Source organism: Impatiens glandulifera, chromosome 3 (genome assembly GCF_907164915.1).
Source record: "Impatiens glandulifera chromosome 3, dImpGla2.1, whole genome shotgun sequence".
Lineage (NCBI taxonomy): Eukaryota > Viridiplantae > Streptophyta > Magnoliopsida > Ericales > Balsaminaceae > Impatiens > Impatiens glandulifera.
The window spans coordinates 32,629,181-32,656,699 of NC_061864.1; the positions used below are offsets into that span (position 1 = coordinate 32,629,181).

At 32.7% G+C, this 27,519-nt stretch overlaps 1 protein-coding gene across 1 annotated transcript; it reads left to right on the forward strand.

Annotated features, from left to right (window-relative positions):
• The first annotated feature begins 3,866 nt into the window (after nucleotides 1-3,866).
• LOC124930675 (replication factor C subunit 3) lies at nucleotides 3,867-13,491 on the forward strand. Its single transcript, XM_047471010.1, has 9 exons — nucleotides 3,867-4,145; nucleotides 4,258-4,474; nucleotides 5,801-5,880; nucleotides 6,139-6,298; nucleotides 10,924-11,005; nucleotides 11,812-11,941; nucleotides 12,042-12,105; nucleotides 12,180-12,248; nucleotides 13,107-13,491. The coding sequence occupies exons 1-9, from the start codon at nucleotides 3,986-3,988 to the stop codon at nucleotides 13,204-13,206; spliced, it is 1,062 nt and encodes a 353-aa protein (XP_047326966.1). The 5' UTR covers nucleotides 3,867-3,985; the 3' UTR covers nucleotides 13,207-13,491.
• The last annotated feature ends 14,028 nt before the right edge of the window (nucleotides 13,492-27,519 follow it).

Genomic DNA, 27,519 nt, shown 5'->3' on the forward strand with positions numbered 1-27,519 from the left:
GAGCCTATACAAGTTTCAGAAATTCATTCACGGGCTTATTGCACGATTTATTTTAAAGACGATTATTTTTAGAACAATTGAGTTTCGAAAATAATTGATTTTGGATTCTTAATAAGTTAAGGTAGTAATTTGTCTATGTTACAACACTTAAGGAAGTTATTATACTTAGAATATTTAGGGTTTTATTTAATTAATTACCTTGAGTATTTAAAATATATATTTTACAAAATATGTATTAACGTTTTTATAAAAGTTTGTTAGATTAGTTAATTAGTTAGAATGTTATTATAATTAGAATTGTTCCTTAGAAATATGAATAATTGATAATAATAAAATTACTTTCTTTAATTATTTGTTTTAATTTTATTTCTTTTGTAGGATAAAGGGAAATGGGTCAATCCAAGATCCACATGCAAGATCCGGACCAAATTTGTGAATAAGGCCAAGAAGATCCAAATCAAAGGCAAGTCAACCCGAAGTAAGGCCAAGAAAATGATCCAATTGACGGATCCAACCGATGACCCGACTAATGGACCGACGACCCATGCCCAAGATCCGGCCCATGAAATCAAATGCTAAAAAAGAATTAGGTGAAGGTAGTGGTCACTTTTTTTATGGTGACAGCCACAAATCTTGAAATGTCGATCCTATCATGTGCGGTCAAAGAAAGAAAGAGAAGATTCAAAAAAAAGGAAGAAGTTGCAAGAAAGAAAGTTTCAACCGTGTGGAAGAAAAGATTGAAGGCTTGGTCATTTTTTTATTAAAAACTAAAATGACCAAGTATTATATCATTATTATTAAATGATTAATCCTATTGGATATTACTTGACATTTAGTGACATGTCAAGTGGAGATTGATCAATTTTTTAAAACATTTGTATATGTTTAAAACAGAAATCTCATTCCAATGGTCAAGTGTGTTAAATGGGCCTTTGGGCCCTAGGGTTTCATAGCTTTGTTTATAAATACCCCTCTTAGCACCCTAACAAAGGGTTCTTCCTCTCTCTTTTTTCACATTTCACTTTCACGTGACCTTCTTCTTTTCAAAACCCCACATTTTAATATCAAGTGCCCTTATGCTGCCCCTTTGAAATAAAAGAGTTCATCAACTTGAGTCAACCATCTTTGTAAGCTTCTTGACTTCACCTTTAGTTTTTGTCTTCGTATAATAAAATTGCTTTTGGTTTTTCTATTATATAATATGATTGTATGTATGATTATTAACTAATTAGGTCTTTAACTTTATGTATGATTTATGTAAACATTAATAACATATTTAACATGTAAATAAAATAAAATATAACTAAAAAAACATAAAGTTTAATGTAAGTAAGAGGTAAAAAACGGTTTTATTATATTATTATTATTATTATTATTTGAATAATTAGATCTAGGTTGAATTATATATTAATAAACTTTTATAAAACTTTAAGGCCATTTGAATTTGTAGAACCTAAAAAGAATATTTTCTTTGTACAGTTTTATTATTATATTATTATTATTATTTGAATAATTCGATCTAAGATGTTGAATTATATATTAATAAACTTTTATAAAATTTAAGGGCCATTTGAATTTGAAGAACCCGTACAAAATAAAAAAATTGTTTTCTTTTGTACTGTTTTATTATTATTATTTGAATAATTAGATGTAAGATGTTGAATTATATATTAGTAAACTTTTATAAAACTTTAAGGGCCATTTGAATTTGAAGAATCCTAAGTAAAACAATTTGTTTTCTTTGTATAGTTTTATTTGCTTTAGTTTTCTTTTGTCTTTCTTTATTTTCTTTATTTTTTTTATCTTTTTTTATTTCATACAAACCCTTTAAATGTTTAAAATTGATAAATTCTAAAATGTAAAGCGTAAAAAATTAAAAAAAAGCCAAAATTAATTAGTAGAGACCTTAAGGGCATTGTAGGACATAGCGTCTAAAAAACTCTTTCTCACACGAAACTAAACGCCGAACTCACATCTCTTAATTTCCTAATTTATGAAATTAGGTGACGACTCTCTAGTCGTGAGGTTAATTAATATTGAAAAAAGTTAAAAAGGCCTACATACTTCCCATTAAAAAAACTCACAATCTCTCCCAGATTCGACGGGAAGGTAAGATATGGAGTTGTCTACAAAGCCTTATTTTTAAAACTTCAATTTTTCAAACATTAAAATTAATTCCCCTCACGTTTTCAAAAAAATAATTTTTTTTAAACAGTGTCCAAGAATTTTCAAACTAGTCGATAAAAATATGTTTTTTAAAAATCGATCACAAAGAGAAGAAGAGAGAAAGACTCGTAGTCGTGGTCATTGTCGGGATAGTAGAGATCCCTCGTTGCCCTGAGTAAGAAGAAGAGAGAAAGAAGAGAGTAAAAGAGAAGAAGAGAAAAAGAAGAGAAAAAATATTAAGGGGGTAATTTGGTCTTTTACTAGGGCCAAAAGTTCAATTTTGCAAAAAAAATAATTCCCCTGTTATTTTTAAAAATAACCCTGTTATTAGGGCTATTTCGTCAAATTTCCCATATTATCTAATTATTATTAGTTTTATAAGTTACTTATCATTGCTGGTTTAAGGTTTGATTATTGTTCATGCCTTGTTTAAATATTATTTTGTAAATATTTGGTCGGTTTGAGCGATTTTAGTGATGTTGAATCGACAAATCAAATAGTTTGAATCAATTTGGTAAAAAGAAAACTATAATGAATTTAGTCTGGCTAATACAATTTGATATTACCGAACGGTTTTGGTTTAGGGTTTAATAGGTTTTACTAAGGGTATAAATGAGTCGAGCCGCTCGTGAGTGACTCGGTCAAAGTTCGATTCGAGTTCGGTCTAAATCGAATTCAAGTCGAGCTCGAGCCAGCTCATTTAAGATTCGAGCCGAATTCGAGTTTAGGTATGACTCGCTTGATGGCTCGTCGAACTTTTTCGAGCCTAATCATATAATTTTTTTTATTATATATTAATTTTTATTCAAAAATTGAAATATACCCATAAGACTATCTATATACTTATTGATTATAGGCCTCCCAAAATATATATAAATTAAAAAATATATGTTATATAAATAAATAAATTTGATATATATTAATTATAGAAATATAATTTTTTTAAATTAAATCAAAATAAAATTGTACTGTAATATTATTTAATATATACAATCTCAATGTATTATATTTATAAGATATAAAATTATTTTTATTTCCCTATAGAGTGTTTTTTATTTTTCAAAATAAACATAATAGAGTTTAATATATTTTTAAGTTCATCTCAATATAATACATGACTTGAAAATATTATTCCTAAACTTGTTTAACATGAATAACTTCCTTAGGTACTCTACGTGTATTCTTATGCGAATTAATACATCCATTATTACGTTAACCAAGTCTTGACTAAGGAAGAGTTACGGGGCGTAAAACAAAAAAGTACGCGGAGGGTTATATGATCTGATGAATGGATTCTCGACTTCCATTATATTTTTTAATATAAGAAATTAATATATAAATATATTTAAATTCGAGCTTTTTGAGCCGAACTCGAGCCTATGATTATATGATCGAGACGAGTTCGAGCCAATAAAAAATGAGTCGAACTAAACTCGAGCCAGGACTAGTTCGAACTCGGCTCGTTTATACCCCTAGGTTTTACTCACACCCTTAGGGCAAACAAAGCTCAGCATTTTTTTATTGACCCTGATACTCTTCAAATTTTTAATGTTTAAAAAATAAATGATAAGACATATTTAAAAATTCTGAAAATTTTGTAATATTTGAAAAGTCTGATTTTTTTTATATGAAATAAAAAACCAAGACTCCTCATTGACATCCTTGGAATTGAATATTCGATTAAAATAGAGAAGCACTTTTCTCTTCTGGTCGAATGGCGGGAGAACACTATTAAAGAATAGAGGCAGGTTAGTCCAGGTTTACTCACTGGTCACGCTAAGAAGAGGGTAAAAGAAGAGCTTGAATCTCATTACTAAACATGGAAGATGCAATCACTCTCATGGACGTCGACGACGATACCAAGGGAAAAAATGTCGTCGTCGAGTCCACACCTGACACCAAAGCAACGCCCTGGGTCGAGAAATACCGACCTCATTCCCTGGCCGATGTTGCAGCTCATCGCGACATTGTCGACACCAGTAACCACTTGTCTCTTTGTTCTTAGGGTTTTTCTTATATACTTTACTTGCTAGAATACCCATTATTAAGTTTCTAATTAGGCTTTTTTCTCTTGGGTCTTTCATCAAACAGTTGATAGGCTTACTAATGAAAACAAATTGCCTCATTTATTGCTTTATGGACCTCCTGGAACGGGTAAAACGTCCACTATATTGGCTGTGGCGCGCAAGCTGTATGGCTCTCAAATGAGCAACATGGTTCTCGAGCTTAATGCTTCAGATGAGAGAGGAATCGACATTGTCAGACAACAGATTCAGGATTTTTCCAGCACTCGTAGCCTTACATTTGGGTAATCCGCCTTCTGTTACTTTTGTCTAAAATCATTTATTGTTATTAATTCTCACATGTCAATTGTTTTGGCTATTAACTTTCTCATCCTGTGTTTGTCTTAATCTTAACAACTGGTTATCATTGAATTTAAGCAGCCAGGGAAGCACTGTCCTGTAAATTAAGCTAATGAGTAAATTCTTTTAAAAAGTTATGTTTCCAGTATAATTTGGAGAATTGATAAAAGATAAGGTTATTTTGGAGTTCAACTAGGTTTGATGTAGAATGAAGAGTTGAAATATGAACAACCTCATTTCACCAAATGAGGTATTAACTTTGTGTAAATATATGTGTTCTTGAATATGATATTGTAACTTGTTCAAAAATCTCAATTTCAGTTGATTTTTTTTTTGTTGCAGGTGAAAAATTTTGAACTCTTACCATGTTTCTTTATGTGGGAGCTTTTTATTTTATTTCTATCTTGTATTATAAGATGCTATATCCCTGGGCTATTGTAGATACTATACTATGTGTCATCTTGTTGGCTATATGTACTTCCTAAAGGCATCAAACCTAAGCTTTTTATATTCTTTAAAACAAGCCACAACTTCTAGATAGGTCTTCATTCCCCCTTCTGAAGAGGTAAAGGTCACATGGGAAAGGCCTATGGAAAAAGATAGAGTCGTAGAAGTGTTTCTAGATGTCTTGGATTCATTTCAAGAATGTGTATGTTTCAAGCTGATCTAATAGATATACTATATAGTAATGAATATCAATTTGTCTTCACAAGTTTTAACAAACTTTCTTCTTCTGTCTATGGACCATTGTTAATGAAATGACCGGTTATAAAAATTATTAGTGAAAGTGACAGGAAAAACTTCAAGCTTGTATAAGCAGAACACTTCATTACAAGTGTATTCCTACTACTGTTTGTTTGAGAATGAAGTTTTATCTTCTCATACTGCCTTAGATAGACACTTGATTGCTCCATTTTCAGTTCTTCAGCTTTTATATACAAATTTGGAGAAAGGTATAATATTTTTCCCAAAGAGAGAAAGCCATGTGACATCTACATGTTAGATTAGCTATTACATTATAAAAAATGTACTTCTAATATATTTTTAAATCCAGAAAATATCCATGATTTGAACTACCAAGCACAATGACTGTTTGTGCATGATTTCCTGGATAGTTGCATTATTTCAGGCTTTTAAGGAAGAGATGAGAACAGCTTATTTATAACTCTTAGTGCCATTTTAAGTTTCTGAGAATTTCTACTCTATAAGCTTGAACTCTCTATTGTGTACAACTGTACATGTTGTATATGACTTTTGCACTTCTTTTGCAGTGTTAAGTTACCAATAAAGTTGGTTTTATTAGATGAAGCAGATGCCATGACCAAAGATGCACAATTCGCCTTGCGGCGTGGTAAGGCCATGCAGTTTCTTTCTTTACTTTTGGGTGCATTTGTTTAGTGAGAAATTAGGTAGAAAGGTAAAAGTAATCAGAAAGTGAAGTAAAAGAAACGAAAGTGGAAGAAAAAGTTGTTTTATAGCACTGCTTCACTTTAATTTGTTAAGTAAAAGAAGTAAAATGAAAATTATTGTCTTTATCTATCAGAAACATATATTCTTCCAAAGATATCTTTATAATCTATATGCTAAATGTTTCATTATTATGTTACAGTGATAGAGAAATACACAAAAAGCACAAGGTTTGCTCTCATATGTAATCATGTGAACAAGATAATTCCAGCATTGCAGTCTAGATGTACTCGATTTCGCTTTGCTCCTCTTGATGCTGTCCATGTCAGAGAACGACTTAAACATGTCATTCAAGCTGAGAGGTAAATATCAGACTTTCTTGTTTTTGCCTTGGCCAGCTTATTTGTTTTTGTTTCCTTTCATCTATGCTGAGAACAATACGTAACTCTGAAAAAAAATGAATTCGTGTTCTTATGGTTGTTAACACCACAAGCTCTTTTGTTCTTTATTGTATGTCTCAGATACTTGTCAGATTAGTTTGTAGCCTCTTTTTCAAGGGAAGGCATTCTTTTTTTAAGAGTTTCAAGTTGAAGCTTTCAAGTTTTGTACTTGTAGTTTGTTATGCTACAAGGCAATAAACAACTATCAATGGTTACTTTGATATTTCTAAACTGTTCCTTGTCAGTACAATAATCTGTCAAAACCCTAAATCCAACCATCTTTATCTAGCTGATAGGTGGTTGAGGCAATAAGGTTACAATGTAGCTTAGGTCTTCTCATAGATAAATTATATCCGTCTCAAAGAAAAGAAACAAATATTTTCTGAGTATTTTTTCATCTTATCTTTGTCCTCATTCTTTTTAGTTCTCAAACTGAATGATTTACTTTAATCACTTGTCCTTTTCCTTTGAATCTTTCTTCCAAGGGTGGAGTGGTTGGGTAGCTTTGCGATTTTTTGCCTTGTTGTATGAATGACCTTTATGTGGACTTTTCCGCTCTAACTCTTTAAATAATAAACGATGGTTTGTGATCTCTATCGACAACCACACCTCACTTGACTTTTCCTAATAAAAATTTGTCAAAATTTGGAAGACTTCTTCATCTTAATCCAAAACCAATTCTAAAACTCCATTCAAGCCTTCAAAATCGACAACATACGTGGATTCTTTCTCTTCCAACTTCCGCGGCTTCCTAAAATGAACGGGCATCATTCATCTACACTCTTGTGTTGATACTCTTCGAACAAATGTAGTCGGTGAAAGAAAATAACAACACCTTCTCGAGGTAACATGATCTCTCCTATTCGACTCCAATGCTCCCAGAATATATTGGGCCGATGCCATATCCACCACTGCCTACCTCATTATCCGTATGCTATCACACATTCTCCAACTCCAAAGTCCAATCGAAACCCTTTTAAAAATACCTCATAATCTTTCCTGATTCCAAAATCGCATCCAAACACTCCTGCAATAATTTTTGGATGCACCTCTATTGTCCACATTCATAACCACAACTGGAACTAACTCAATCCTCGAATTGCAAAATGTATCTTTCTCGGGTACTCACCAAAGCAGAGAGGTTACAAATGCTAATGCCCTCGCTCCAAAAAAGTCTTCAACTCCATGAATGTCTCTTTCATTAAAGATCAACCCTTCTATCATCATGCTGAAGGGGGAATATCAATAATTTATTAATTTTCAATATGGTGGTTCTCCCGAAGACATCATCCCTCTTACCTTCATACATGTACCAAAATCTGTATTTGAACCCACAACCACTTCCTCAGCAAACTCCACCTCTTCCGAAAAAAAAGTTAAAAGTTTGCACTCAATGAAGAACACAACTTGCACCTGTCTATGAATCCTCCTCGAACTCGAGTCCCACAAAAATTTCATCTACGACAACTAATCATGATATTCCTCCTATTGACTTGCCAATTTCTCTCAAGGAAGGTATTAGGTTATGCAGATATTTCCTGATTTTGAAATTTGTTTCATACACATGTCTATTAGAGATTTGGGCATATATTGTGGCGACTCATAATTCAGCGATAGAGCGTAGTAACTCAATTTCTCATGGTTATGAGTTTCACACAAAACCATTTAAAAAAAGATATACTGGGCATATATTGACAACTATGACAACATCATGCTACATCCATTCATAAAGCTCTCGAAAAACCAAAATGGAAATGTGTCGTTAATTAAGAGATTGACACACTTCTAAAGAACCATAAGTGGTCCCTTTCTGAGCTTCATAAGGGATATAAAAACCCATAGAATTTAAATGGATCTTCAAGACGAAAATAACTCCGACGAATTGGTTGAAAGGTTTAAAGCTCGGCTAGTCACCAAAGGTTTTCCCCAATCATATGGGATAAACTACTTAGAAACCTTTGCATCTATGGCACAACTCAACACTATCCAAATAGTCCTATCCTCAGCGGCTAACAAAGATTGAGAACTTCACAAACTCGATATAAAAAAGGCCTTCATAAATAGGTTACCTTGAAGAAGTTTACATGAACGTGCCTCCCGATACTAGTGATTCACCCAACGAAGTTTGACGCCACCATAAATCTCTCAACGACTTCAAACAATCATCGAGGGCATGTTTCGAAAAATTCTTAATCAACAACATCGAGAACGATTCTCTCAACGCTAAGTCGACCACACTATGTTCGTCAAGATTACTCCAAATAAAAAGACCACAATCCTCATTGTCTACGTTGATGACATCATTATAATCGGGGACGATGAAGAAGAAATTCGAAACTTGAAAGAATTCATTACAAGTCGGTCGACACCAAAGATGTTAGACCCCTTGGTAAAAGTTTTACCTAGGAATGTGACCAAAGATCTTAGACCCTTTGGTAAAAGTTTTACATAGGAATGTAACTTGCCTGATCAAAGAAGGGGATCTCCTTGTGCCAAAAAGATACACCATGAGTCTTTTAAAGGAAACCAATATGTTTGGATGTAAGCATGCTGATACCACATGGACTAGGTCCACAAACTTTGAAACAACAAAGACAACATTTCAACTGACAAAGGTAGATACCATCGACTTGGGATGTGACTCTTTACTTATTTCATATTTGTCCTACATTGGCTTCGCTGTGCACGTTATTAGCCAATTCATGAATCCTCAAAAGTTCATATGAACACAATTTCTAGGATCATGAGGTATCTAAAAGGTTACGCAATTTCTAGGATCATGAGGTATCTAAAAGGTTCTTCGGGAAGAAGCCTCCTATTCAATGCCAATTTGGTTGGGGACATTACCAACATTAAATCTACCTTTAGATATTGTTTGTCTATATGGCTCAACCTCGTCACCTGGAGAAGCAAAAAATAATATGTTAGTTGTTCATAATAGTGCCAATACTGAGTATTGTTCTCTTGCGCTCGAAATCTTTGAAGGAATTTGGATACGCCACATCCTTAAAGAGTTAGGATTACCCTTGATGGACCCATTCAAATGACGTTTGACAACCGATCCCAATAAGTATTGCAAAGAATCTGGTTCACCATGACAAAACTAAACACATCAACAATTCATTTCTAAGAAATTCACGCAGTCTGATGGCTTATATGCTCACTAAGGCTCTTCCCAAGCCGATGAATTATATGATATGTTGGAGACTATCAATATCTACTACCCAATTATAGGGAAATATAAACTTATCGAGATGGAGACACTGGTTCATGTGTAAAATGACATCGAGATGGATCCCACACGTGAAACCTTTAAAGGGATCACCTACCCAACATGGGGAGGACTACAATGACCACGATAATCAAGCGAAAGAAGGGAAGACTAGAACACCAAGATATTTCCTCTGCTCGGTCTACACCTATTTTTGATGACCAAATCGTTGAGAACCCTAATAATGTGACTCAACTCCACTGTTGCGTCCCTTTTGAATTTCGAAGATGCAACATCGGCAACAATAGGAAAGAACGCAAGTCTCATGAACCCCTCCCTCAATGAAGAAGAACCGGATAATGACGCGAATGTTCACTGAACAAAGGAGAGATAGAAAATTCATATTGTGAAGATCACATTGAGCCTCTATACACCATTTTTTTGGGCAAGAGGATGATGGCTGAGGAACATAGAACGACCAAGAGGAGAAGACTTATCGATGAGACCATGCAAATTGTGGGGGGAGTCGCATGCGCAGTGAAGGGAGAATCATTTCAATGAGAATTTTAATTTCGACTATATTCGGAATCAGCGTTGAGGTATCCATTTGCAGAGAAGAAAAAATGAATTTTGATATTATAAAAAACACAGGTAAAAGAAGTTAAGATCGCTAAATCAAAGCTCGACAAAGAGAAACAAAGAGGTTATGGTGGTGTCAACCATGATGAGAGAAAGGAGCCAAACCCGATTATGTCGTGATACACTCACCAAGGAAATTGAGATTCAAGTAGGCAAATGAAAACCTTGATCTGAAGCTGTCATTGTTTTTGGCTTTCTTTTAGTTTGAGATTTTATATTTGTTTACTTCATTTTGATAAACTTATGCCAACTCATATCATGATTAGTATTGTTATGGTTTGGATTTTCCCATGGTCAGTGCGACGTGTAGAGTGTGGATAAATAAAAAGATTTTTCACTTATCCTAAAGCAAATACTATTTCTTTTTTAAATTTAATGATTATATAAATTGAAATATAGCGAAATGCGGTCAGCTGGTCACAAAAATACCAGTTAGGGTATGAAAACTGAATATGGAAAGGGAGAAAGGGTTATGTAGATTCAAAGCAACACACTTGTTCTAATGAATTGTTAAAGAAAAAACAAGCTAAAAATAAGCATCAATATCCTACCTCACATAAGATGCAAAAAGCCTCAACATCTCCTTTCCCTGTCTCCCCATGATTGTCGCCTCTTTTTCCACATTGTTGATGACTCTTTCGTTCCTCAAGCCAAACGTGGCCACTTTAATGAAATATTATTTAACTTATTTTATCAGGTTGGATGTAACCGAGGATGGAATAACTGCACTTGTGAAGCTCAGCAATGGTGATATGAGAAAGACTTTGAATATCTTGCAGGTCTTTCAGTTCTTTATCTTTGCTTTTATGTATTTAGTCCTCATAAGGATAAAGTTCATTTGAGGATATATCTCACATTATCGTATGTGATTTTAGTAGCAGAATTGACAAATGAGGCTTATGAATGATCAATAGTGGTTGTTGCTAAGACTGAGAGGGCTACCTAACTTTATAACCACACATGTCTGCAAATCTTGTCTTCTTCATTGAATTATGGATTATGAAATTTTCTGTACTGATAGATATTTTTTATGTACTTTGATTTATCCTTCATCGTTTATGGATCACTAGTGTAAATTGAGTAATTTGTGAAAGAGGGATATCTTATAGTTTTATGTATCACTAGCCTTTTTGAAACTAGTATTTTATCACAATCATGATCTCATTGAAAGTGATTTTTTTGGATAGTGAACTAGATTATGGCGTAGTTTTTGTTACCAATGCACATTATTTTATTGATTATGATCCAAATTATAGTGTAACTTTGTCTCTCTTTTGGTATCAATCATGATCATATTATTTTGTGGATCATCATCTTATTATTTCTTAAATCATTGTGAATTTCTGCATAAATAACAAATGTAGATTTTTCGGATCATCATCAACATGAAAAAATTAATAAAAAAACTCAATATTCATACACTATCTGTACAAGAGACAAATAATTCTTAATCGTAAAATACCTGTGCAAATAGCTATATTTGGCTATTTCAACTTTAGGTAATTTCTTGTTCAAGGATCTTAGGCCTATATTGCAATGTTCTACTTCTATTTTGATATCCAATGTTTTCACTTTATGTATGCAGTCTACACATATGGCTTATGAGCATTTAACTGAAGAAGCTATCTACTTGTGTACTGGTAATCCTTTGCCCAAAGATGTTGAACAGATATCCTACTGGCTTCTTAACGAGTCTTTCTCCACCAGTTTCAAACGTATCCAACTAGTAGTGCCCAATTTGTCTCTTAACTTCTTTTTTTATTTTCTTTCTGAATTCTTCTTTCCACCATATCTTGTTGACTTAACCATGTCTAGGAATATCGGATATGAAAACAAGAAAAGGACTGGCTGTGGTGGATATCATAAGAGAAGTAACCATGTAAGATAACGTCATATAATTTTATAATAGCTCATATATTGTCATGTGGCTTATATAAATTTTGCTTAACACAGGTTTGTGTTTAAGATAAGCATGCCACCGAACATTCGAATCCTTCTGATCAATGACTTGGCTGATATTGAGTGAGTATCCTATTTCAACTCTTATTTTCATCAATATATATATAAGATATTATATGTCATGCTAGTGGATAAATGCATGATCAGTAGTATTCAAGCAAAATAACAGTTCTTTCAAAGATCATGGAAACAGTTTTAGTATAGGTATTTGGAGTTTGAGTTTCCTTTTTCCCTCTCATTTGCCTTTATATCTAGTGCTGTTTTTCTGCAAATTAATAGCAGTGAACAGAATAAGAAACATTAAAAAGGAATCAAAGAAATTCAAACAATAAATAGTGTGCTGTTTTGGCATGCTTTCTTTTTCATATGAATCATGATTCTAAAAAATCTATATTTTGTTAGGTTTATCAAAAAGCACAATGATCTAAAAAATAATTTGGATCATGATCAAGAAAAAACACCATACCAAGAAGTAAAAAATTACACTATGGTCTAAGAAATTAATAAATCGCAGAACTGTATTCTGGAGAAAATAATGTGAATCATGATCCATAAAAGTCACTTAAATGTTAACTCTGACAAATTTTCAATTAGACTGAGATTATGACAATGTGATAAAATAGTAGTTTCCAATAGGGTTAGTACCCATTTTGTAATCCGGATCCGATTGTAGATGAGAAACAACCAATACTATTTTTTGTCAACTAAGTTTAGCTTTCAAAGATAATCTCATCCAGATACGATTCTGGATACAAAAGTTTTGTATACAAGTGTTCCAAATGGGATTATGTATTATTTTGTGCAACAAAGATTTGATTAGATGTAAGTATGTATATATGGACAATGTAGTGGAGTCTCTCTGGCTGAGTATGAAGCAGTTACATTAAGATGATTCTTTGCTCTTTTTTCTTTATTTTTCAGGTATAGATTGACCTTCGGATGCAATGACAAGCTGCAACTTGGATCATTAATTTCTACTTTTGCACGAGCCCGGGCTGCATTGGTGGCAGCTGCAAAATAAGATTTACATATGCCAATAACAAAGCGTTTGAGGTTCTATGTTTAATATGCAATGTCCTTTTTTCGATTGTTCATGCTTGATTGCATTTTCTTGCTGCATCTTCTGATATTTTAAAGAACTGCTCTAGTGGAGAGTGTGGGTCAACTTAAATATTGGTATTTTAATCTTAGTTTTTTCTGTTTGATCTTTGCTAAGTCTTACCCAGTTTGACATTTATGCATAGATGTCTGTTTGATATTTGTTAAGTCTTAACCAATTTAGCATTTATGGTATATTTTGTGGTTCCTGTTCTTTCTCTTTTTTTTTGCACTAAATAAACCAGAACACTGACAGTAGAAAGGAAATGAGGGATGTCCAAAACAGTAGACTCCCAAGAAAGAAGCAGAAATTGATTATAAAGGAGACGTGATGAATGTACAAAACCTCGTTAAAGATAGAAGGTTTATTAAGTGGTGGAGTTTTATCCATGGAGATGAAATCCTTATGCACTCTTGCAACTCTATACAAAAAATCTGAGTCCGAGATTAAGAAAATATGATCAAAGTTGGACCTAATGAGGTATTTCATTCAAAGGTGGATCCTCAAGGTTTCAATTGTATACAAGTGGCATGTGTTGCTCTGGAAGAGAATTCACAGCTCATCATGGTTAGAGCTAGTGAAATTGTTGCGAATAGTGATTGGACTAAAAGTGTAGACACCAATTTATAGACATTATGAATGACAATTCCAATAAAATAGATGAGTTCATTAATGTTGTTGGAGATTTGTGGCATACTAAAGCTTTCAGAAATACATTTGGTGAAATAAGTTTCTACCTGGAAGACCATTGACCATAAGGAGGAAAGCCAAATTCGAAGGGCAAAAGGATCGCAAGGAACACAACCTAGGATTCGGAATTTGATTAGGATTTTATTCAAGTCAAATTTTTGTTGTCCCATTCAACAATGTTGTGTAAATCAGGCATTGATTCCATGAATTGAAGTCTGGTAGCTTAAGAAGTTGGGAGTCTGAAACTTATCCTTGACTTTGATGAAGTCATTCGAATAATGGCGGCTAGATGCAAGAAATGGATTTCCATTGTTTCCATAATCATGCATTTGAAGCTGGATCCAAGGTGTTTTCTTCTCCTCAGGGGCTGGGTGAGGATTAGAGCAAGTTGCCAAATGCTTTTGTCATTAGACAATAGTTATGGTCTTTTGGTCATTGGAATCTCAATCCACCTTCTCATGCCTTGTAATACTATATTTTTTATCTGAGAAATTCCACAAAAATATCTTCACATTGAGTCAAATTTTTTTAGGGTAGTTTTTGGAAGTTGATGATAATAGATTCACATGAAACTATAGTTTTTTTGTGCTGAAAAGTTATTTATTTATTTATTTATATTTTATTTTGAAAGTTAAACATGATTTTGTTATTTGTTACTCTTTCAAATCACAAAATCTAATTCCTTAATTTTGTTTTCCCCCTTTTAGTCATCCTAGACATTTGTCCATATCTTATGAGATTAATGATTGAGTTGAGATGACATTTTTTTTAGGAAAATTTGATAATATGACCCTAAAAAGAGGTATTTTGATTTTTAACCTCTATAATAAATGTTTTGTTTTTTAACTTTTTTTTAAAATTTTTTCCAAAAATACCCTCCATAACCTTTTTACTTTTTACATTTTTTTTTTCTTTTTTCTTTTTCTTTTTTTTCTTCTTCTTCCTTTTCTTTTCTTCCTTCTTTTCCCTCTCCTTTCCCTCCGTTTTCTCCTTTCCTCTTTCACCGACTTCCGACGATTCTCTTCCCCTCCTTCCCCGGCAGCCATCTTCCTTCTCTTTTCTCCCCCTCTCTTCCCGGCGACAGTTGCTTCAGCCCCAGTCGCCGTTGCTTCCTCGAGCCCAAAGAGAACCCAGTAAGATTCTTTCGCTCTTCTTTTTCATATGCATATGTTCAATATGCATATGCATTCATATGCATTATCACTTCAAAACACATCTAGGTAATATGCATTCTCTATTTTTAGGGTGAATGTTTGTATCCAATCATTTAGTGATTTTTTGTGCTTGAATCATGTTTGTGTGAAATGCTGTTTATGGGTGTTCTTTGAATAGTTAGGGTTGAACTTAATCGAATTCTTTGAAAAGTCGAATCATTGTTTTGCTTCAATTCTCTGTTGTAAAGGGCAGGACTGTATGTGTTTATCAAATGTTCGTTCGCCTGTTGATTGTTTTAGTTCTCATGCTTCAATAGTTAGGCTTGAGCGTGGGGCTTGGGCGTGGGGCGTGGCCATTGGGCGTGGGGCGTGGGTCTTGGGCGTGGGGTGTGGGTCTTGGGCGTGGGGCGTGGGTCTTGGGCGTGGGGCGTGGCCCTTGGGCGTGGGCGTGGGCGTGGCCCTTGGGCGTGGGGCGTGGGGCGTGGGGTGTGGGTCTTGGGCGTGGGGCGTGGCCCTTGTAAAACTAATTAATAAGTTTATTAATAAGTGAGGGTAGCTTAGTTGGGAGAATATCAAGGTCATGTGTTCAATCCACCTTCACTGTTAAAGTTTTTTTTTCTTTGCCTTTTACTTTATAATTAATGAAACAGTGAAGCAGAACTTACAAAATTGAAATTGAAAATAGGAAAAATACCCAACATTCTCATTATCTCCAATGTGAACTTAAGTTTCTAATATGAGCTAAGAAGGTAATCTTAATCTAGGATGAACCTTGCTAAATCTATAATCTTGTTTTTGTGCTTGCATTAATTGACTATAACAACTTTTATTATACATATCTATGTAATAGCAGCAAATGTACAAAGTCTTCTGGTTTTTGGCAAAAAGAAAGAGGTATTACAGTGTGCAATTGAGGGTCAGTTATGGAGCTTTGTTGTTGTACTTGCAGCACAAAATGGAGCTTTATGAAGTAGAAATTTGAACAAATTACTAGTTGTTGTGTAATATATATGTTGTACTATTTGCTGCACTTAAGAAAAGCCTCTAGTGTGTAATGGAAGGGTGGGATTATAAGTAAGTCAGGTACTTATTTTCTCAGTTGTCTCTTTCTCTCAACAATTTGTAAATTGAATTCACTGATGGGATTGTGCAAATCATGTATATTATACATACATTTTTATTCTTGAAAATGAATCTCAATTCTTTCGTTTATATCTTATAAATCTTGTATTTTTTTGTATATATAAAGATTGTTTACTTAAAATTATTGAGAGCACAAAGCAACAAATAAGTTGTTTTTTGCCCAAAAGAAAACAACAAGTGCGTAACATAAACAAAATTCATCATTAACCAAAACATAGACAAAAGAAATAGGTTTGAAACTTAGAAACTAATTATTCAAATGGCTTGTTTAATAATTTTCTATTTGAATGACTTTGAGAAGATTATAATGTAATTTTTATAAGTCACACAAACACCATTCATTTCTATTTATATTAATTCAACATCTATGAAAGAATCAATGAAACAAATAAATTACTACACAATAAATAATGAAATTGAATTAATTATTCGCCCCAGGCCCATAACACTTGTACACCCCGAAAAAGACAGTCCTATATAGAAAATTCAACAATGAATATAATATGCATAAAAAGTACATGAATGTTTAAGATTTGTATATTAAAGATGTATACTTGTTCTTGTTACTGATGTGGTCCCAATCATCCCAACCACCATGAGCCACAATATTAGCGAAATAAGTATGAGCGTAAATAATTTTAGAGTATTGGCCCAAGAAAAATTGTACACACAACCATTTTGAAAGAATTTTCATACATATCAAAATCATTTCAATGTTGTACACACAACTATTTTGAAAAAATAATTCATACATATCAAAATCATTTCAATGTTTATATATATCATCACTCTGTTTAAAAAATTTCCAATAGAAAAAAAAAAAATTTTGCAATGTAGGTGGATTGAACACCTGACCTTTAGAACTTCAGTCTGACACTCTCCCAACTGAGCTATCCTCAATTATTAATAAACTTATTAATTAGTTATACATATTGCGTGCTCCCACGCCCAAGACCCACGCCCCACGCCCAAGGGCCACGCCCCACGCCCAAGGGCCACGCCCACGCCCCACGCCCAAGACCCACGCCCCACGTCCAAGACCCACGCCCAATGGCCACGCCCCACGCTCAAGCCTAACTATTGAAGCATGAGAACTGAAACAATCAACAGGAGAACGAACATTTGATAAACACATACAGTCCTGCCCTTTACAACAGAGAATTGAAGCAAAACAATGATTCGACTTTTCAAAGAATTCGATTAAGCATTTCAACCCTAACTATTCAAAGAACTAAAACTATTCAAAGAATACCCATAAACAGCATTTCACACAAACATGATTCAAGCACAAAAAATCACTAAATGATCGGATACAAACATTCACCCTAAAAATAGAGAATGCATATTACCTAGATGTGTTTTAAAATGATAATGCATATGAATGCATATGCATATTGAACATATGCATATGAAAAAGAAGAGCGAAAGAATCTTACTGGGTTCTCTTTGGGCTCGAGGAAGCAACGACGGCTGGGGCTGGGGCTGGGGCTGAAGCAACTATCGCCGGGAAGAGAGAGGGAGAAAAGGGAAGGAAGATTGCTGCCGGGGAAGGGGGGGAAGAGAATCGTCGGAAGTCGGTGAAAGAGGAAAGGAGAAAACGAGGGAAAAGAAGGAAGAAAAGAAAAGGAAGAAGAAGAAAAAAAAGAAAAAAAAAAGAAAAAAAAAAAAAAAAGAAAAAAAAATGTAAAAAGTAAAAAGGTTATTGAGGGTATTTTTAGATTTTTTTTTTTAAAAAAGTTAAAAAACAAAACATTTATTATAAAGGTTAAAAATCAAAATATCCTTCTTTTTAGGGTCATATTATCAAATTCTCTTTTTTTATAGCTTCAATCATATAAGCTTCATCTTTTTCTTTGTTATAAAGGTGGATAAAATTGATAGAAATGTTTAAATTGAATCAAAAAACAATTGAACCATTCATTTAAAATGTTAGACTAACTATTTGTGAAACCACAGTGGTAGTCAAAATGAGTTAAAATTATATTATATAATTTGGTTATAACTTATAAATGATACCTAAATAATTTTTAATCATGGATTATTTATTTTTTAGAGTAAATATATATAGTTGATGTTTACATATTTATTTTAATAATTAAGTTTTTAACTAATGAACTATAATATAGTTAATATTTGTTTTTTAAAATAATTTTAAGGTATAATTGATTATTATTTAACAATAATTAAAAAAAAAAAAATAAGTCGATCGAACTGGTTAGAAATCTTCTAACCGATTAAATTGAACCAACCAATAATCTTAAATTTGTCGACGGTTTGAAATTTTTTCAAAATTCAAGGATGATGGTGCATTAGAGTCTACAAATTGCCTAAACTTTTCTTTTACTATTATTTGAGACATATTTATATTATAGATTATACATATTATAAATTAATAATAAAAGAATATCTATATATATATATATATATATATATATATATAAACATTGTAAATACAAATGTAATTTTTTAATGTTGGGATAAAAAGATTGCGTTATTATGAACTGGTAGGAGATATACTACATATTGTCACATGAAACCTTGTAACATAAAAAAAAAAAAAAATTTGAATTTGTGAAAATGTTGACAATATTTTAAATTTTAGTGTATATTCAAATTGGCATTTTGTTAATAAAATAAAATGCAAATGTCTGTTAGCTTATCTCATAGACAAATAAAATTTGAATCTTTTGTTAGCAGATATCAATTATATATGTAAGTTCTTCATTTTATTTTATATATATATATCCTGTTTGGGATGGTTGAGTGAGTAGTCATTGCCTTAAAATTTTAAGGCTCTATTATAAATTTTCAACTTATATAACTTTTTATTGGAATAATTTTTACTCTGTGAATGAGAAATAAGATAAAACAATTGGGGGGAGTTGATGCACATAGAGATGTTATAAGAGGGATATTTCAAATGCAATGAGCTTTTCAAGAACTAGCTATATTCTATTCAATAATATATACGGGAGATTGGAGAGGAGAAATTGCTAGTGAATATAATATCATCCACATAGATAAATAATATGATCGAGTGAGTGGGAAGTAAGATGATTCAAAATTTTAAGGAATAGATAGTTAAGAGGAAGATTAAAAAGAATTTCAAAGGAGATTGACAGGACTTACCATTTTAAGGAAGACGCTTAATGAGATACACACTTGTCTAGAAAAGCATCATCCCAATAAGATAGGGCAGAGATGCATGAGCAAGAAGAGCAAAACTTATTTCTGTAAAGTGGTGAATCTTGCGTTCAGTAATACCATTTTGTTCACTGGTATGAGGGCATGATAGACTTGTTGGATGCCATGAGTTTCAAGATAAGATTTGAGACCTCTATTTTTGCCTCCTTATTCAGATTGTAGAGCTTTGATAGATGTGTTGAACTGATTTTTAACAAGTGTCTTAAATTTGATAAAAGTTAGTAAGACATTTGTAGACACCTACCTCATTTTTGAACCATTGAAATTAAAATAGATCTGACTGGTCTAGTATGATGATCATACTTGATCGCTAGATAGGGAGACCAAAAACAGAAGTACCATTTCAAAATCGGTCTAGTTTGCCCTTTTGAACTTGGTCCAAACGCTAATGTCTAAAAATACTCAAGATTCGGATGATCCGATACCTTCAGAATAAACAGTTCGGAAAATCATAATTTTGAGTATAATATTGCTATTTAAAAAAATATACAGAACACCCATTTTAATTCTCGTTTTTGTGCTCGAATGCCATTTTTCATAAGGAGTCGGAACTTGGGAGACCTGATACGTTCAAATACACTAGTTCGGAAAATAATGAATTTTGAGTATAATATTGCTGTTGATAATTTTGTATAGAAGGTGCTCAAAAGGCCAAAAGAGTGAAAATCGAGTCAACTTAGACGCTTCAGGACTCGGTCAACGAAATTAACATGAGTCTACCACACCAAGACTTTTCAAAATGCAAAGTTGACATCAGTATGGAATCAGAAGGAGCCTTATTTGAAAAATACCCAATTTGTGTTCTTCAATTGGTATACCCGGCTGAAAGAAGACCAATAATAACCCCAAACTTCTAAATATCATCCAGACCTCAATACTTGATTGTTTTAGATGAATTTTGATGTTTTTTAAAGTTGAAGAGTCCTTTACAAAGCTTGTTCAATCTGGTCTTGGATTAAAGCTCTTGATCACGAGGAATCGTCGATACAAGACAAGCTGTCTAAGATGGGACCAAATGAGATATACATTCAGTTTACAATTCATAACTTGAGCCACAGGCCTAAAAAATGGATTTCTACCTACAGTTGGAAAGTTGAGACACGATTTGATCGAACAAAACTAGTCTCAGGTTGTCATTCGACGTTTAAGGAGGTCTACATGTCCACACAAGTTGATGCAAGTATACTAATTTCAAGTTTGTAACGAATTAAAGGTAGGTACAACTTCATAAATTCATATCTTTTGGTCTACTAAACCATTTGGTACGAATGAGCAACCATTGGAAAGATATTTGAGTAAGATTTCTAAAGACACTAACCATCGCTCATGATTCGACCTACAACCCACATTAGGTCGCTTGTAAGCCGACATGTTCAATTTAGGGTCAATAACATTCCATCGATAAATACATGGACCTACAACCTATCTTGATATTGGTAAACAACATGAAGATTGTAGATGACTAACACACCTTTTCAATGCACCCAAACTTATCCTAAATGGTGGTATGAGTAATTTTCAAGAGTCTATCGAAGTCTCGGTTGGAACAAATTTGCTAAAGACCGAATTCAAAAGAAGGCATACTTAAAAAGGTTCAACTTGGTCCACACTCAATGGTTTGAGCTGATTCAAGTTAAAAACTTATGCTTGACTTGTTACATATACATGCAACTCGACCAATACTCACCTACGGTTTTGAGTCACTACCAATCAACTCACCAAGCAGGCACAATTGATCATATATCAAATTTCTAGAGTATGATACTTGAGAGCTACTCTAGAGAGCGAATGAGAGAACTAGAGAGCGAATGAGAGAACTAGAGAGCTCAGAATGAGCGAAGGAGAGAATTTGACAGCTCGACGATCATCATCTTCGACGAGTCAACATTAAGGATGGTAATTTGAAACCGCCCCACGAAAACCAAACTGAATTTCTCCGTTTGGTATGGTTTTCCCCAAAACCGAACGGGGATGGAGCGGGAATAGTATTTGTGTCCCCCGCCCCGATATCATCCTGATTTTGCTCTGAACACTATAAACATAATTAAATATATTAAATCACCAATATATTTATTTATTCGTTATATTTTATAAGAGTAGTAAGTTTATTTCTATATAATAATTTAAAATTTTAATATATTAAAATATATATTATATTAAAAAAATCGTTTATATAATTTTTTTTATATTTTTTTAAAAATATTTTATTAACGGTGCCCCACGGGGTTTCCCTAAAACCGAACAGCGAACGGGGCGGGGATGATATTAAAAAAATCTACGAAATAAAAATAGGGCGGGGATGGTAAATGCATTCCCCGCCCCATTGCCATCCCTAGTCAACATCTTCTCTTGCGAAGAAAGTTTGCAGTCAACTGAGGTTCATGCTGCATCTTCTTCTAGTATTCTTCTTTGCTTAAGGTGAGTTTTAAACTCAACTTGTAATATCACTTCACTAAAGTAATAGACATTTAATCAAGGGAAGTTTATCAGTAATGCATTTATATTTTTGTTATATTATTTGAAATGTCTGTAGTGTGTTTGATTGAGTGAGTGAATTACTTGGTTAACCATTAGCTGCTAGCAATCCTAGGTTAGTTTGATGTTCTTAGCATATGGTTAGAGAATGAAGCTAGGTTAATTTAGGTTGTTCTAAATCAAATTATAGATTCATCATCCGAGAATCCTTCTCCACTTTCTGCAAATCGAGTCTGTGTTCGTAAGTTATTTAGAGGCTTTGAAGAAGTCTTAACTAGAGTGTAACATAACAAGGAAGACGATCCTAAGTTCATCCAAGTCGAAGCCTCGACAAAGAAGATAATCGAGAGTGAAATCTGTCTTCAGATTTTTGATTTGTAGAGGAATTGGAATCTAGTACCTTTATCACTTCTGGCAATCCAAAGCTCCAGTTCATGAAGCTTCATGCGATAGAAGAGCTCGTGCATGTCGAACATCCAATCTCAAATCGACGAAGAGTGTTGGCGGACTATTCTTTAGGAATAAATTTCCAATCTAGAAACAAAGTAATTATATGTTTCATTCCTTGAATTTTGTCTATTATTGGACAAATGCTACACGACGAAGAAGATGAGCTTCTGATGACGCCTCGAGTAGACGAGTACCAGACGATTACAATATAAGATAGAGAAAAATGATTTGTAGGCACTAGAAATTTTATTGAAAATTTTCAAGGTTAGCTTTCTTTCATTATCTTCTTCTTCCTTAATCGTTTATCTTTTACCTTACTCACCTAATATTCTCAATTTCATGTTTGAAATTGTGAATCAAATTTTCAACCTTCATTCCATTATACTCTCTACTATAAATCAAGGTATCTTTCATTCTCTAACTAGGTTACCAGTTAAATTCTAATTCAAGCTATATAATTGGTATCAAAGAGATATTTTGACAATATGGTGGAAACAAGTATCGACATAGAGTTGAATTAAATCCATAGCCACAGTCAGACGCATGATGAACGATTGATAGATCAAGAGGCTCGATTTGTAAGAATGTAAACTATTATAGATTCAATGAATGACGCTATAAATAGATTAATTCCAGTAATTGGAAGTAACAATTATGAACCGCGAAATGAAGGTCCAAACTTATGAGGTGATAATCAGTGTGATTATAGTAGTGGAGAATATGTTAGATATCGAGAATCTCATAATGGTGAGTTTGAACAATGAGAACAAATGTATCAACATTTGAACAATGAGAACAAATGTATCAACATTTGAACAATGAGAACAAATGTATCAACATCCAACTAGGCTATCAAAGATGGATTTTCCAAAATTTAACGTTAAAAAATAGATGAATGGATTTACAGAGTTGATGTGTTTATTCAAATAGACCAAACAAAAGAAGAATTGCAGTTTATGCATGTGTTGATCTAACCGATCGAACGCGTTGCTGGTTTAGTTCATACTTACACCACTGACTTCTATGGAGAGCTATGATATGAAACGAGCGCTATGATATGAAACGAGCTGAAGGAGCTAGTCTTGAAGGAGTTTGGTCCAAACAAATTGGATGATCCACTAGAAAAATGAATGGATTTGAAATAGACGACAACAATTATGAAGTTCGATGAGAAGTATCTCAATATTATATATAAACTGCCACATCTTACAAAAGAGTATTTGATTGAGGGATACTTAAAAATTAAAAGAAGAAATAGTCAATCCAACCGGGATAAAAAACCTCATTCCTTAATTGAGGCGATGAGATTGGCTAAACTGTAAAACAAACTAATAAAAAATTACATGATATTATTTGTGACCCATTAGTGCGACAAGGTTATTTAGCAAATAAGGAAAGTCAATTATTGATGACTTTCAAGGCTTCTCGTTTGTAAATCAAAGAAATAATAGTGGAACGTATAACAAATGACGATGAATACTTCAAGCAGCTCTAACAGTACATGCCAATAAAATATAGTAGAAATGATATTCCAAGAAAAGCTAATTTAGATTAAAAAAATGTATGATGAGAATAAAAAACTACTTCTACTATGAAGAGAAATGAAAATATTGCCATAAATGAAGGGCAAATGTCATTGTGTGATTATTGAATTGTTAGAGAAATATAATTAGAAAGAGAATTGGATTGAACTAGTGGATGGATTGGAAGGTGGCTCTACATTTACAATTGAAGGACCAAATACATTCAATATTGTAACATCAAATCAAATTCATGTTGTAATGGTGTTTCAGAAGAACGCCCTAACATTTTATGTACAACATGTAATTATTACATGAATTAAATGTCATATTACTGAATTGATATAAGTAAGTATATGTTTATACTAAAATTTCATTTCTCTATGATAGAGTTATCCTAACATTCTACAATAAACAACCCAAAGAAGTTAACTGACAACTAATTTTTATTGCAAGTTTAGACATTGAAATTAGATTATATGTAAATGTTGTGTAATGAGCATTATGTCATACAATTTTAACTTTTTAGAAAGCTTATCATTTCTTATTAGTTTAACATGTTTAAATGTGTCATCGGATAAAAACATTTTCTTAATTTCAGTCATAATATTTGGGTTTGAACAAATATAAAAATTAATACCACTATCTAATATTCATAGAGATTTTTCTTATAACTATTATGGACATTAAAACTACATGCATTCGTAATGTTTTCAGAAAATGATATATACCTTCATAATATTTCTTTTTGCCCATCCATTACTTTTTTTGACAATAACTGTAATTTTAAACTATAGAACTTTGTGGAGGATGATATATAAATGGTGTATTTACAGAATTTATAATATAGGTTGAAGTAATAAAATTTTTCACTTTTAGATCACAATTATTTTTCCACTATTCAGGATAACATATGGTTTTAAAGCAACCATACATGACATCCTATTGGGAAATTCTTGTAATATAAAGAATAACCTCATTTTAAAGCTTTACATGTCTTGTTATTGTTAGGATTCGGGTGTCGAAATCCAACTTAAAACGATCTTAATAATGCCAAAATAACCCATAAGAAGACACAAAATTATAATGGTTCACTCTAAAGAGCTACATCCATTTCAACCGACACCAGATTTCACTATAAAGAAGAGGGAATATAAAGTTTTATCTCACACTCTTTATCACTCTAAAATTATTTCTTACCCTTTAAACCCCTTAACAAAAATATATTTATAAGGTAAACATTAAGGTAATAATACCTAATTTAATTAATTTATGTAGAGTTTATTACAAGTATATAGGCTCCAGAACTCAACAATCTCCCATTTGGAGACTAACTTTATCATCTCTCAATCGGTAGCGTCTCTCCATCTAATGTCATAAAAAAGAAGGCCAACTAAAATTATGCATAACTTCATTTTCTCGTTTGTCACAACTTTCGTCAGCATATCAACTGGATTTTCACTCCTGAGAATCTTCTCAAGTGCTAACACTATATCTTCTAAAACTAATCGGATGAAATGATAATGAAACTGTATATGATTTATCCTTTTATGATAAACCGGATTCTTTGTCAAATAAATTTCACTTTAACTATCACATCGCAACATACTTCTCTCGTAGTCTTGACCCAATTCTCACAAAAGGGTTGCAACTATATCATTTACTTAGTAGATTTTGTCACAAAAACATATGATGCCCCACAATTAAAAAGATCAACAATCTTCTATAGTTTTAAAACCTAACTGATTCTAGTATCTCCCACAGTATATATGTACAATGTTGTACTCTTCCTACTTTCAACCACCACCCACCATTATCAACATCACATATATTCTTCCAAACTCATGTTAGACTTTTGAAAACATAAAGTGAGACTCATGTTTCCTCCTAAGTATTGTACTGTCCACTTTACTACTCTCAATATTGTCTACATGGGTTGCTCATAAATGTACTAACAACTCTCACTAAATGTGCTATGTCTGGTCGTGTACAAACCATCGTATACAAAATACAACCAAATAGTATAGGCATACAGAATAATGACCATATAATGTTTTCTATTCTCTGGTGTAGGCGATTGATCTTTGGATAGTCTAAAGTGAGTGACTAAGGGGGTTATAACTGGTTTTGTATCATACAAGTTGAACATGGTAATAAATTTTTGAGATATTATTCTTGTGAAAGTTTGAGAACTTCTTTATCTCTAAAGATCCTCATCCTAAGGATTTGTTTTGCAGCACCCAAATCCTTCATTTTAAACTTTTAGACAACTCTTTATTTAACTTGTTAATTTGATACAAGTTTTCTCCAACAATCAATATATCATCAACGTTGAGAAGTATAATAATGTATGATTTGTCAAATCTCTTGATATAACATCAACGATCATCTTCACACCTCATAAATTTATTATTACTTTTAATGAAACTATCAAATTGCTTGTACCATTACATCGAAGCCTATTTCAAACCATGTTGACTTTATTGAAGCTTACACACAACTTCAAATTTTCATTTTACTTTAAAATCTTGTGGTTGTCGCATTTAAATCTCTTCATCTAATTCACCGTAAAAAAAGTTTTGAAATCAATTTGTTGAAGATTAAGGTCTTCTTTCACAACCAAACTCAAAATAGTTCTAATTGATATCAATTTGACCACTAGAGAGAAGATTTCGTTGTAGTCAATACCTTTCTTCTATTAAAAATATTTTCATAACCAACATTGCATTGTACCTCATATTTTTATCATGTTCTTTAATCATGAATATCTACTTGTTGTGAAGTGTTTTCTTTCTCTTTGGAAGCTCGGTGAGCTCCAAGTCTGATTTGACATCAAAAAGTTCATCTTATCTTTCATCATAAACTCTCGCTTAACCGATTCATCTGATTGTATTGCTTCTTTGTAGCATTCAGGTTTTCCTCTATTTATCAACAAGATGTAGTTCAGATATGGGACCACCTCTCGACTGATTTTTGGTTTCTTGACGATCTTTTCAACTATATAACCATTGTTTGTTAATTTGTCTCTAGGGCCACGTTCTCAACAATTTCTTCTTCAACAATACCTTGGTCTTCTTTGACATTCAGTATATATTCAACTAACAAATCTCTCAAATCAATTGTAGTAGACTCTTCAATTTTGGAATCACCATCTGAAGTCTTTCCAACACTTTCTTTATAAAGAACTTGTTTAATGAAGTTGATATTTCTGCTACAAATGATTTTCCGATTTTGATTATCCCATAAACGATAACCAAACTCGATATTACCATAACTAATTAAAAACACTTATTATACTTTGGATCAAACTTGTTTATATCATATTCATTAATATGAACATATGATAAACAACCAAATACTTTAAATAAAAAGGTTTACATTTTTATTGCTCTAAACTTCTTTAAGAATTCTGAATTCAAGGGGAACAAAGGGTACTCTATTTATAAGTAGGCAGTAGTATAGATATCTTCTGTCTAGAAGGTTTTAAACAGTTCAACGTACAATCTAATGATCTAGGAACACTCGTTTAATGTTTGGTTCATTTGTTTAGCTACTCAATTTTCTTGACGTGCTTAGGGAATAGTCTTTACCTATCGATC